This window comes from Rhinolophus sinicus, linkage group LG03 (assembly GCF_036562045.2).
Source record: "Rhinolophus sinicus isolate RSC01 linkage group LG03, ASM3656204v1, whole genome shotgun sequence".
Lineage (NCBI taxonomy): Eukaryota > Metazoa > Chordata > Mammalia > Chiroptera > Rhinolophidae > Rhinolophus > Rhinolophus sinicus.
The window spans coordinates 35972326-35987026 of NC_133753.1; the positions used below are offsets into that span (position 1 = coordinate 35972326).

A 14701-nucleotide genomic window follows, 5' to 3' on the forward strand; every position below is an offset into this window, starting at 1 on the left:
AGACAAATGCCATGATTTTACTTATATGTGGAATCTAAAGAACAAAATAAACTAATAAAACAGAAACAAACATAGATACAGAGAACATTTTAATGGTTGCCAAGTGGGAGAAGGATTGAGGAGGTAGGTGAAAAAGGTGAAGTGATTAAGAAGTACAACTTGGTAGTTACAAAATAGTCATGGGGATGTAAAGTAGAGCACAGGGAATACAGTCAATAATATTGTAAGAACTATGTATGGTACCAAGTGGGTACTAGATTTATCAGGGTGATCACTTCGTAAGTTATATAAATATCTAATCACTATGTTGTACACCTGAAACTAATATAATATTGTATGTCAACTGTAATTGAAAAATACAAAAACATTAAAAAGATAACGTGTTTATATCTGTAGTTATGTTAAGTACAGAAATACACAAACTCACAAAAAGACAGATACAGAATCTATAATTCTGAAAGGTAAACAGAATAGTTATTTTTACAGATTATTCTCTAGACCTCAATAGACATAATGTAGACACCAAAAACCACCACAACCTCTTCCTGAGAGCAGAATGATAAACCGGCCAAAATTATTATTTGTAATCATATGTTTTCATAAACTTCTGTTGAATAAAATTAGTGAAAAATTAAACTAGGCACAAATGCATTTTGGATCAGTTCTATTTTACTATTTCAGACTGTGAAAAATTCTTGGTGTTCTCCCTCTCCTTAAAACTGTATTCTTGATGACCAAATTTGCTTTCAATAAATGAAACCTGGGAAAAGTTACAGTGCTATGTTGCTTTGTAGTAAAGTTATAACTTTGTTACTCAATAGGAAATAAATACTGGGAAGAAATGCACATTTTTGCATTATGTCAATAGTATAATGACAAAGTAACATCTCAAAACATGAACTCCAATCGTCACTATAAAATACACATTCAGAAATATTATATTTAATTCCCATTTAAATCAAGGTTCTTTTCCAAAGAGACAGAAATTCTTTCTTCACATATGAGAGTCTTACAACTTAAGAGACCAAAAAGTTACACTAAGGATTATCACTTTCAGAATGTTTAAAATATGTAATGATCTTAAACAAAGTATCTTTTTCAAGTTCATAAGCAACTCCAGATTCATTTTGAATCTTTTCCTTAAAACCTAAATTATTATAATGGATTATAACTATAATGGAAGACTTTGCATGGGATAACATTAGTTAGAATTAATAGTCAGACATTACTCAAAACTATATGATAAATTTCTAAATAATACCTGTATCCAGGTGTTGACAGGAGGAAGAAATGATTCTTTGGGACTAGGCAGGGATGAACTGACATCAGCACTACCATTTGAAATGCTGTCAATATCTACACTGGGTAATACCTAAAACAGAACACAAAATCCAGCTTTCTGTTCATCATTTTGACTCAACTATTCATCAAACTATGTATCAACAACATATATCTAACTTTTTATTGCAAAGTTAATGGATAACAAATTTTTTTAATAATGAAAGAATATTTTATAAAACTTGGAAAATGGGGAACACACAAAATCCTACTATTTTGAGATAACTTCATATTCACTATTCCCTTTACTTTTTTACTATCCACTTATGCACAGCTAAAATATAAAATAGTTTCATTCCTGATTTTTCATTGTAATTAGGTCATCATGCTTCCATGTAGACTTCATAATTATATTTTAAATGAATTTATAATATTTTAACAAATATACATGCCTTAATTCTTTAATCATTTTTCTGTTGGTAAACATTTAGGACATTCCTAGTATTTCCATAATACATATATGCCGTGTTTCCCCCAAAATACGACCTAACCAGACAATCAGCTCTAATGTGTCTTTTGGAGCAAAAATTAATATAAGACCCAGTATTATATTATATTATACTATACTTTATTATTATAGGATATTATAAAGACCTGGTCTTATAGTATAGTAAAATAAGACCGGGTCTTATATTAATTTTTGCTCCAAAAGACATATTAGAGCTGATTATCTGGCTAGGTCGTATTTTTGGGGAAACACGTGGTATATCCTATATATATATATATATCACTACAAAAAAACTTCTTCCCATGTATAGGGTTGGTTTCCCTAAACTTTAAATTATTTCATTATACTAGATAGATATTAGATTAACTTCTTGAGCCACAGGGCTTGAATATTGAAGATTCTTGGTAATTATCGCCAAAATGAAATCCAAATGATCTCTATCTACATCATCAAAAGTGTAATCAATTATAAGTTTTACCCAACCTTCACCGAAATTAGACAATATAATTGTTTCATCAGTAACAGTTTTTAAATGGAGGTATATTATTTTAATTTGTAGTACCTTGGTAACTAGCAAGATTTAAATTATTCAGTTTGCTTGTTTGTAAACTGTATTCCCTCCTCTGTAGAGGCATGTTCTTTGAATACTTCTGGATTTGCATCTATGTTTTCTTATTAATTTATGAAGGTTTTTATATTTAAAAATTAATCCTTTTTACCATATTCCTTTCATATGTGCTCACTATGTGTTGTTTTCCTTTTTATCGAGGAATTTTTACGTATTTGTTTTAGATTTTATAGATTCAAATCTATTTTTCTATCATATCTAAGTTTTCTCCTCTCATATTCAGACGCAGTTTCAGCTTTAATAAAGATTCCATGCAATTATCTTCTAATTCTTCGATATTTTTCCATTTTGTAGTTACACATTAGCTTATTGCCTACTTGGAACTCGTTTGCTGTACAGTAGTAGGAGTTTCAGAGTCTAAAACTGATCTGTTTTTCATATTGCTAATCAATTATAACATACATTATTCCATTTACAAGAATCCTATTTCCCACTGATTTATCTATCACATATTACATTCTGTTTTAAATAATCAACACAATTTCTGAAATATTTTTTTATATAGGATCAGTACCAAAACACTTTCTTTTCTAAACTCTATTTCTTCAAATATCAAAATGATCTTCAAGTCAGGTTTTTTTAAAAAGGTCATAGTTGTTTTTTTATAAATTGCAATTTCACTTAAATTACACATTAACTTACGAAGAATTGACTACTTGAATATTTAATCTTCACATATAAGTCCTTTCTCCATTCCAGTCTTCCTATATATGTTTGTATAAAGACTAAAGTATTAATTATACAAGTCACACACATTGTCTTTTTTAGTTATACTGTTCAATTGTTCCCTCTGGAATATAATTGAGTCACCTGGATATGAGTCTCTGGCTTAGAAAAGGTGGCTAACTCATACAACAGATACATCACATTAATACCATAGTTTTTTGTTTTGTTTTGTTTTTCATTTGGTAACTGTTTTTTCCAGGACCCCTCAGCTCCAAGTTGTTGTTCTTCAATCTAGTTGTGGAGGGCACAACTCAGTTCCAAGTCCAGTTGCCATTTTCAATCTAGTTGCAGAGGGCACAGCCCATCATCCCATGCGGGAATTGAACTGGTGACCTCATTATTAAGAGCACGTGCTCTAACCAATTCAGCCATCCGGCTGCCCAATACCATAGTTTTAAAGAACGAAAAACCCATAATGAAAACAAAGTTTTCATGAAGCAATTTAACAACCGATTTCAAGTACTAAAATTAAGCCAAAGATTTTATTCCTAAAAAATTTCTGTTCATGCACCCTGGCATACCTGTACAGTAAGCTGAGGAGGGTCTTTTTTTTCTGACTTCATTTCTACCACTGCTATGTTAGGTTTCTTTACTTCAGTTCCTGTTTTTCGAGTTGATGGAGGAATAGAAGTAGTCACTGTTACAGGGTGTGGCTTGTTTACAATTACTCCGGCAGGTGGCATGGAATCACTATTGCTTTGGGTTTGTCCTAAAAAGTTTGGAGGAGAAAATGAGTCAACCTTTCCAGAAATAAAGGGAAAAATCTAATACACGACCTAGATCTTTACGGCTGAATTGTCATCTAAGAGGAAAATACTATCTGTAATCACCATTCCTTCTATCATCACCATTGTCAACATACCATGTCATCCTCTCAGCAATGACTGATTTATTTGGCACTCATATGTACTACACACTTCACATACACTATCTAATTTAATCCTTAAAATAATCCTATGAGGTATATTATCCACATTTTACAGTTGGGGAAACAGGTTTAGAAACACATAATTTGCCAAGGCTAAAATGTATTGTATTATATTGTATTGTTTTTATTTTCAAATCTTCATAGAGCAACAATGAACAGAAATGAAACCAACAACAAAATATTGTTCGACTACCAAAAAAACAGCAGGTAGGGCAACTATTTGTTAACTATCATAGCTGTCAAAAACTTGTTAGTTTTCACTTCAAAAGCTCAACTTTTTTCCTGTATTTCCAAGTAAAGAGGGACAATACAGTGCACTCATTAAAAGCACAGACTCTATATAAAGCGAGGCGGCCTGGTTTTGAATCTTGGCTCCACTCTAAGTATGTAGCCTTTGGCAAATTACTTAACTCCTCTGTGTCTTGGTTTATTCATCTATAAAATTGGTATATTACCATGTGTTTTATAAGGTTGATTAAATAAATTAATATCTGTAAGGTGCTTAGATCTGTACCTGGCACACAGTAAGGACTTTATAAGTATTAGCTATTATATTAGTGGAAAGCATGTTTGAACAGACATTAGCTACCAAACTGACATGCCATTAACCCATAATATAAAAAATTAAAACAAATATAAAATATATTTAATATAATTTATTATTTATTATATAATTTAATATATTTAATATAAAAATAAAAAATAAAAATTCTCTCATGTTGAAAAATATTAGTATTTAAATTAGTCATCAAAGTTAAGGGAAAATAGCAATGGCACTAAAAGAAAAAAATAGCTAACTAGATTTGAAGAGCTAGTGAAAGCAAAAACGATTTAAACAATTTTTACAATGATGAGCCTGAGAGACCCCAAATAAGTAAATAACCAACTCTTGGCTTAGAATACACAACCACACAATATTTGCTTATCACAGCAAATAGTTCAAAAGTACATAAAAGGTACTTTTAAGTACTTCCCCTAAGACAGGAGGATATTACACGCATCAAAATTCTTGAATTCTTTAATTTTATGAATGTCTGTGACATGTCTAAACATTTTAAAAATTTCACTTCATCTACAGCAATGTATTTTATAATACCAAATGGATGTTTCCTATGAGTGAAACTATAGCAGAAACCCATCATGTCAAAGAGTGCTATTACCCATTCTGAAGCCCTATCCACCAAGATAAACAATAAAGGAAAAGGTAGGTGACGATTGTGTCAGCACCATTCTGTAAGTTCTGCTACTGCTAATGAGAATTTTAAATTTACCCTCTATATTGTGTTGGATCTTACCTAAAAGAATTGCCATCGGAATCAGATGACCTTCCAGTGTACCTGAAAGAGTAGGCATTTCTCTGCTTGGGCTGAACAAATACTGCTGATCACCAGGAGGCAGCGTAGTAACAGAATGTTTCAGTTTAGAATCTATCTTCTTAGGTTTTGTTACATAAAAATCAGTTTGTGTTCTTATTGACTTCACTTTAGTGCCTGTAATAACCATCGGATATTTTTAAATATTGTTTGAACATCTATTATCCAGACATCTAGAAATACACAACTCTTCTTCACAGAAAGATCTCCTTCTATATAATAAAGTTACAGTGCCCCCAAATAGAAGTAACAAAGAAACCAGGGGTTGGCAAACTTTTTCTTACATAGCTAGTTAGTAAATATTTTAGTCTCGCGGGCCATGTGGCCTCCATTGCAACATCTCAATTCTGCCATTGTAACATGAAAGCAGTCGTAGATAATACATAAATAAATGAGGGTAGCTATGTTCCAATAAAACTTTCCAACAGTTATATTTAAAAATACTAGTGATGTGGTAGCTGTGAGTCAAAACACACAGTGATAAGTGAAGATACTTTCAGTTGTGTACAAAAGTATCATAAAAATTTTTCACTTTTGCTACCTATGGCTCTTTGAGAACAAACATAAGCACTTTTATAATAATACACAGCATATGGCTGACCTTTTTGTTCATAAAGAATAAGATGGACCAATGTCTTCAAGAAAATGTCTACTTTCCCTAGATTATGGTTTAAATTGTTCAAGACTCATCATCTCATAAATGCAAATTTTACCACGCTTTATCTATTAGATACCATCTAATCCTATTTTTTCCCCATTTAGTCCTACCTTGTGCCTTGAGTCAGGTCTATTTTTTTCTACTCTTTTAGAAGGAATTTTTTTCCATCCCTAACCTTATATAATTTCATCTGTATTTATAATAAATAAAAAGCAAAAATTAAACTTTATATATTTAACTCATGCCATAAAATATGAGGTTTACCACAAAAAAATGAGGTTCCTTACCTTTAACTCGTTCTATTACTTTTGGTCTCTGTGGTTTGGACTTAGGAGATGGGGAATTAAATCTGAGATACGGTCCTTTTTTAAGAGTGCTGCGATGGCCCTGATAAACTGGTTTTCCATAAATTTGTAACATACAATTTTCATCTTGTGTCACCGTTGTTGCTTTCAAAAAATCCTAAGAACACAAAGTTATTCAACTCACCAGCAATAATCATTAAACACTTATCTCATTTTTCTAAAGCTTCCTTTGCCAGTTTAAGTACTATAATAAGAATGATCAGGTCAGAAAAGTCCTCTATTTTCAATGGCTTTTAAATTCTGGATATAGTTTTCAAGCTATAGTTTGAAAGTTTTATAGTTTTCAAAAGCATGAAAATTAAATATAAAAATCATCCACCCAAGAAACATGAAGATTCTTACACTACTAAGAATAGTTTCAGTGACAAAAGTAAGGTTTAGATACATTTTATATATTACATTCAAGTACAATAACCATAAATGAAGTTTTTAAATGCTTTTCTACATTCCTGATGCCACCACTTCAATCATAATCTAAACGCCACAGAAAAGTAGCATTTATTGAACATCTACTAAGTGCTAAGCATTGAATTAGGTACTTTATTAACCTGACCCAAAATCCATGTTTAGCAGTAAGAAAGTTACAGCCTAGTTAGAGCAGCCAAAACATTCCCTCCGTAGCATCTAGTACCATGCCTCATAATCACTAGGCACTAAACAAATAATATATTACATACATATACACTACAAAGATGAAATACAATTTTGAGTACCATGAACTACTAATTTTTAGACTAGATGACCTCTAGATATACCTGCTTTAACTAAAATACTGCGATTCTACGTGTGAGATCTCAGAAGGAATTATGTATTTTGTGCAGTGCTTTCCACATTATGGATATCCAAAACACTAAAAATCAATAATTTAAAGATAGTTTATATTTGTATAGTCTTTCCTATTTTTAACATTTTCATATTCACTTCATTATTTATATCATAAAGGAAATAATCAGTAACAATGTAACATTTATGCCACAAAAGCAGAGTAGGATCTTACTTCTTTTGTCTCTTTCTGTAAGCTTGAAGCAGGCATGCTCCTCACAGGTAGATTTCTAAAATACTCCTCTTTTTGTTTTTGAGAATGCTTTTTTGGAATTACAGAATTATTTACTGTTTTGTCTTGCTTATTGGTTTTAATATCTTTCCTCAAATTGTAAGTTTTCTTGGTCCTTTGATTCTTCTGATCAAATCTCTTTTGTTCATAATCATTCCTTGCCAGTTCATCCTTAACATAACCAAAAGAAAAATTACTTAAAATCTATTCAAGTAGTAATTCTTCCACATCAAAAGTATTAGAATTTATTTTCTTCTGTAATAGAAATATAGTTTAGCATTTTTAAATGCTTTATAAATGATATTGGCTTACATATGAATAAAAATTCTCTAGAAGAAAAAGAAACTAAACAGACTGGTTTCTTATGGAGTAGGACGAAGGAGAAACAGTAGATGATGCTCAGAGGTAGGAGGGCAACTTTTCATTATAGACCTTTTTACACTTTTTGATGTTTGAACCATACGATTGTAGAAACTATTCAAAAATTAAATTTAAAAAAGTTTCCAAAAGAGTAAACAACTTTGTAATAAAACTCTGAAATATATATTTATAAATTAAAGTTGCTTCAAGGTTTAAACAAATATATTTTGTATGGAATCCACAGTAATAGAGTGACATACAAGGTGTGATCAAACAATATGGTGAATGTGTAAATAAAAAAATGTGTCACAGTAAAAGACACATTGCCATTAATTCCCCTCAAAATACTCCCCCTTGCTTCAAACACATGTATGCCATAGTTCTTGCCACTGTCTGAAGCAGTTCTGGAGGGCCTCTTTTGTGAGTGTCTTTAGTTGCTCTGTCGTGGCTGCCTCAATGTCCTGAACCATTTTGACTTTGGGGAAGAGCCAGAAGTCGCACAGTGCTAGATTCGGTGAATAAGGTGGATGAGGACACACCGTAATGTTTTTATTTGACAGAAACTGCCATTCCAGAAGCGATGTGTGACACGGAGCCTTTCTGTTGTGATCAATAAATATGGGGAATGCTGCTGCGAGTGCCATCCAACTGGAAGGCAGGGATCTTCAATATGGGAAGCAGCATGTTGAACCTTAGTAACAGTGTGTGACAAGTTTCAATTTGTTCAGTGCAGTCGGGTATGAGCTCCAGTTGAGAGAAGGTGTGTTTTAAAGTAACGTAAATAATCCTCCATCATGACAACGCTCCATGTCACACATCACTTCTAGTATACAGTAATTTCTGTCAAATAAAAACATTATGGTGTGTCCTCATCCACCTTATTCACTGGATCTGGCACCCTGCGACTTCTGGCTCTTCCGAAAAGTCAAAATGATTCAGGACATCAAGGCAACCACAACAGCGCAACCACAACAGCACAACTAAAGACACTCATGAAAGAGGACTTCCAGAACTGCTTCAGAAAGTGGCAAGAACGATGGGATAAGCGTGTTCAAAGAGAGGGGGAGTATTTCGAGGGGGATTAATGACCATGTGTCTTACTGTAATAATTTTTTTTTATAATTTAAACATTCACCATAGTTTTTTATCACATCTCATATATTGCTAAGTCTCTGCAGAGCCAGAGCTGATCTCCAAGTCTTCTGCTTTTTTCTGGTGCATGATATAGTAACTAATATAAATTCTTCACAACCACATTAGAAATATATATTCTTAAACAACAAAGTGTAAAAATATATTTCACTGTTTACTGCTGTGAAAATTGAATGGACACTTCATCTTTCTACCACTGTAAGCATATACACACATCTTACAGTCAGGGAAAAAAACACTTTGCACCTCAAGATAAAAATAACAGTGCTACCCTGTCTACTTCTGTTGCCTCAAATATATAAAATTTTAAGAATTTCCTTTAAATTATTGACACCCTAATAGAAATAACTCTCCTAAATTTTTGCATTGCTAATGTCTGAAGATATACCTGGATGTGACCTCTGTAAACTCAGTAACCTTAGAAATCTTGTGGGGTATTTTCCCTTTAAATAACTTTGGTATAAAATTTACTTTCGTAAGCCAGTGCTTCTAAATCGGCCATCTTAAAACATTTTGTAAGTATACTGCTTTCTTTTCTCAATGCTTTTTAAAAATTTTCTTTCAAACACCCAGTTTTTTAGTTATTGTCCAACAATTTGCCAGATAAGAGGCGTAATATAGTTTATGAGACAAAGCATTTATTAAGTGAAATGAAATTTATTACTAAGTAAATATAGTGACAGAGTGAAATTAAGAATTATAAGTGGACTTATACAAAGAATATTATGAGAATAAGTATAATACTTATAAATTGGAAACAATGTTATCTCCTGAGAATTCATTTAATTCTATTTTTTCCGATATCTACCTGAATTTCTGCAGAAATAGTTTTAATCCACTCATCTACTGTCTTTCTGATCCGAATTTTCTCTGACATCTCTCTACAAAAGAGAAAAAAAAGAAAGTTTTCTTAAATTAGCATTTAACATCTTGAGAACAGGACCTGGATCAGATCTCTTATTCAGTTTTGAATCTACTGTGTAGCCAAATACACTTCATCTGAAAAGGAAAAAAACCAATGTTATTAATTTTCATCAACTGTTTGAAGGGTATCTGAAAAACACATGTAGATCCCAGAATATAAATACAAAAGAGAGAAACATAAAAGGAAAATTCACATCTGTAAAAGTAATAGCAACATGTGTAGGTCCAACTTTCAACTTTATAGTAAGTCCACATCATCAAAGACCATAAAAAACCTTTTCTAAACATTAAAATACACTAGGCAAAATGAATGGCATAGAAAAAATATTAAGAAAGCCTGTAAAACTGGTAGTTTCATAAATAACCTTGGGATACCAACATCCTTCTCACCTGTTGGAAGACAGAGCATTGATAAACGAATACATGGCAGCTCCATCCTTAGCACGAATAATAGCTTCAAGGTTTTCTTCAAGTACTTTTTTATTGTTTTGTACTCCTCTCAAAATCTTCTCAGCATCTTTCAATATGGATCTCGTACTGGTTGTTTGAAGCTTAATGGAATTCTGTGAAAGATCAGCAAGCCTCGACATGATCAGAGATTCTTTTGGCTTAAAAGAAAAAAAGTCAGAAATGTTACCATGTAAAGCTCTCATTATTATTTTAATCCAAAGAAGAGCTATTATATATAGTTGGTGCCATACACTATGCCAATATATTGTAAGGACTCAATTTGTCAAATAAAAGAGCTATAGAAGAATGCTTGGAAATTAAGGTTTCTTTCTATTTAGAAGTATTAATGTGAATGGTAAGTGAAATAGGGCTGGGAAGTCCACAGCGGTGATAGGCAGACCAGTGGCCAATAAAAGCTATACCTGGTAAAGAAAGCTAAAACAAAATAAGAAAAGGTTGGCTCTAGGTAGGCATGGCAAACATTGTAAACTCGATAAAGAAGAGCCATCTGCAGTTCCCTCTCCCCCTTCCTTTCTCTCCAACAGAAGCTGAAAAACTAGAAAGGACATATAGCTCAGTCCTAGCCAAGGAGGAGGAAGTAGAAATCACTTGGTAAATGCTTCTGGAAAAGTTTTGTAAAGAGAACAGACTGGGTTCACATGGTTTTTGGTTTGTTTGTTTTTTCAGTGCTTTGTCTTCACCTTTCTTCTTGCTTTCTGTCTTGATAACTTTTTTATTTCTTCAAAATTTTTTCCTTTACTAATCAATTTCAATATCGTGTTCCCTCTTTACCTGGAGTACGCCATTTGTTTCTTTTTTCTTTTGGCCAAGATCATGAAGAACATCATCAGACTTCTGCACAGTCACTTTAGCTGTTCCTGGTTCATCACAGGAAGGAAATTTTTGAGAGAACAGAGTATCAATGCTGTAAAAGATTAAAAAATAAAGTTTCCTAAATTGTCATAAGTTCAGAAAACATTTGATTACACAAATCTTTGATACATTCTTAGTTATGTGAATTCTAAATAGTGTCCTATTAAAAGTATACAATGAAATTAATCAATTATATGATTAAACATATGTAACACAGAAAATCATAGGAGACAAAACTGCTCAGACCAGACAGGTTTAGGCATAATAGGAAGAGATGAGCAAGGTTTTACTCTGAAGAAGCTAACGTGAAGAAGCACTTCCAAAATGGTTGAGTAAGAACCTCTAAAAATCCACTCCTGCAGAAGAACAAAGAAAACACTAACAAAAGTAGTCAAAAACTGCTTTTGAAGAACTCTGAAAATTAAACAGAGGCTTACAAACCTGAGGAACATTAATCAAGAAAACTCTCAGTAAGAACTGACTCAGTAAGAACTGACCTTGGGACTCTGTGCAAGTAGAAAGTTAAGGCTAAGAGAGATTTATAAACTGCCGGAGCACTGAAAGTGTGCTCCAAAACACACACACCCACCCCCCACACCCACCCCACCCCCACACACACACAGCCATTTGGCAAAGAGAGAGAGACTTAATCGTTCAAGGTAGTTAAGGAAATCACTTTCGACTCAGCAGACTCAGCTAACCAAATAAAGACTTGCTGCACATGACAAAGAATAGAGACTTTACAGAATTAGTCCAGGAAAGAGTATCAAGAACAACAACAAACCCTGTAGGGTAGAGGAAGAAGCATCTGATTTCCAGAATTGCCACTTTATATTATTTTAAATGTCCAATTTTCAACAAAAAGTTGTAAGACACACAGAGAACAGGAAAGTATAGCTCAGACACAGGCAGAAGCATAACCAACAGGAACAGTCCCTGAGGAACCCCTAATGTTGGACTTATTAGACAATTGCTAAACGAAGCTATGCTCAAAAAATCAAAGGAAAGTATAAGAATGAAGTCTCATCAAATCGAGAATAGCAATCAAAATAGAAACTTTTTTTTTTTTGAAAAGGATCCAATACAAATTCTGGAGTTGAAAAATACAATAACTGAAATGTAAAATTCACTGGAGGTTAAAGGTTAAACAGAATATTGGAGTTGGCAGAAGAAAAAAAATCAGTGAACTTAATTAAGATGGGTTAACTGAGATTCTCCAGTCTGTGGAACTGAGAGAAAAGAGAATGAAAAAAATTAAGACACCTGTGGGCCATCATCAAGCACACCAACATACAACATAGTCCTAGGAGAGAAGAAAAAGGTCATGTGCACTATTTAATTATATAAGGAAATAACAATCAAAAACTTCCCAAATTTAGTGAATATTAATCCACTCATCCAAGAAGCTCAACAGACTCCAAGTGGGATAAATTCAGAGATCCATACTTAGACACGTCATAGTCAAACTGTCAAATCCCTAAGACAAAGGGAAAATCTTGAAGGCAAGGAGAGAAAAATGACTCATCATATACAAAGATTCCTCTAAAAGAGTAACATTTTACTTCTCAGAAACCAGGAGTCCAGAAGGCAGTGAGAGGACATATTCAAAGTGCTGAAAGAAAAAGAATATCAACAAAAATTCTATATCCAGCAAAACTCTCCTTCAAAAGTAAAAAATAAAGACATCCCCAGATAAACTGAGAGACTTCATCACTACAGAAAATACTAAAGGGAGGTTTTTTTATAAAAGGACACTGAGACACTAACTCAAATCCATGTGAAGAAATAAAGAGTACTGGGTAAAGGTTAACTATTTAGGTAAAGACAGCATAAGCTTTATTTTTGTTTATAAACTTTTTCTTCTCTCTGATTTAAAAGACAACTCATAAAGCAATAATTATCAAGCTGTAGAGATGGGGTTATAATGTATAAATATGTAATTTGTACAATAGCAGAAAGATAGGGGGTGGGAATAAACCCATATTTGAGCAAAGTTTTTGAATCCTATTAAAATTAAATTGGTATTAACCCTAACTAGATTGTTTTAAATTAAAATTTAATTGTAATCCCTGGGACATCACTAAAAAAAATAACTCAAAAAATATAGCAGAAGAAACAAGGGAATTAAAATGTTATACTAGAAAATACCTATTTAATACAAAAGAAGGCATTATGGAGGAAAAGTATAGAAAAAAAGACTTAAGATATACAGAAAACAGCAACACAGAACACATAGACTTTATCAGAGTTACATTAAATGTTAATGGACTAAAATGTACAATGTCTCCACATGAAGTTACTCAAAATGTGGCTAATTTAGTTTTTATTACTGTAGTTTTAATGACATTCAAAATAAATAAAATTATCTTTGACTAGGTTTACTTAATTTTTTTAAAACTTTTTATTATGTAAAATTTCGAACATACACAAAAGCAGAAAGTTATAATGACCTCCATATATATCCTACTCTATATTTAATTACAGTAATCATTAACTCATGGCTGTCCTCATTTTATTTATCCTTCAACCCAGTTACCCCTACCCTGCATTGTATTATTTTTGAAGCAAATCCCAGATACCATTTCATCAGAAATGAATACTCTGCATTTATTAGGAACTAATCAATCTGCATTTTAAGAAAATGAGATATATTCATTTTACATTTATATTAAAGGGGGAAGATATATTAGCAGAAGAAAATAGTAACTAAATCTAAGATGATTTTCAAAAGCAATGTTATAAATTTATTAAATTCCTAAAGAAATTTTATAAATATGAACACGGCTTTTTTCAATCTATCTTTTATTCAAATCTCTTGATTTTACCTCTCTCTCCTCTCAGGATTCCATTCTATTTTTGACCTAATTAGTGAGGTTTTGTCTGAAGATTCACTTATTCTTGTCAAAGAATCTTGGTTATTCAAAATTTGTTCCAATAGTCTTACATTCCCTAGAATAAAAGAAATATAGTATCATTTTCCAAGTACCAATTCATTTTTCTCTTATATAACATCTCACGTATAGTTGTACTAGTTTCTTATGATGATAATCTATTCAATTCACTCTACAATGCAGGCTATAAGTACACTCATCAAATAAAACTAAATATTTATAACTCATGAAAACTATATCAGTAAAAGTTTAGGCCTAAGTTTATTTCCATCACTAGAAAAGAGCATTTGAAGAAGAAATATTTTCTACATATCAACTATTAGTTCAATCTATCCTTTAGCCTCATCTTTAATGAGACTATATTAACAACTTTTTTTTTTTTTTTTTTTTGGTGAAGTTGGTTTTTTAAAGATTTTATTATTTTTTTAATTCCTTAAAACTCCTTAAATGTGTCCAAGACAAGATTTGAATGCATTTAAATAATTACAAAAATAAAAGCTTATACCTAACACGTCACTTTTACTAGGACTATA

General features: G+C 32.0%; 1 protein-coding gene across 11 annotated transcripts in view; it reads right to left on the reverse strand.

The window, feature by feature from the left end:
- The window catches only part of KIAA0586 (KIAA0586 ortholog), a 121042-nt gene that overhangs the window by 59845 nt on the left and 46496 nt on the right, over positions 1–14701 (reverse strand). For 10 of the 11 annotated variants that reach the window (XM_074327420.1, XM_074327419.1, XM_074327424.1 and 7 more), the window contains 9 exons: positions 14103–14226; positions 11197–11329; positions 10345–10562; positions 9839–9911; positions 7462–7689; positions 6387–6561; positions 5364–5558; positions 3662–3849; positions 1262–1372 (listed from right to left, as the gene is read on the reverse strand). In XM_074327420.1, coding sequence (XP_074183521.1) covers positions 1262–1372; positions 3662–3849; positions 5364–5558; positions 6387–6561; positions 7462–7689; positions 9839–9911; positions 10345–10562; positions 11197–11329; positions 14103–14226 — 1445 coding nt within the window. The remainder of the gene's footprint in view (positions 1–1261; positions 1373–3661; positions 3850–5363; positions 5559–6386; positions 6562–7461; positions 7690–9838; positions 9912–10344; positions 10563–11196; positions 11330–14102; positions 14227–14701) is intronic. The other variant, XM_019725810.2, reaches the window with a different exon arrangement.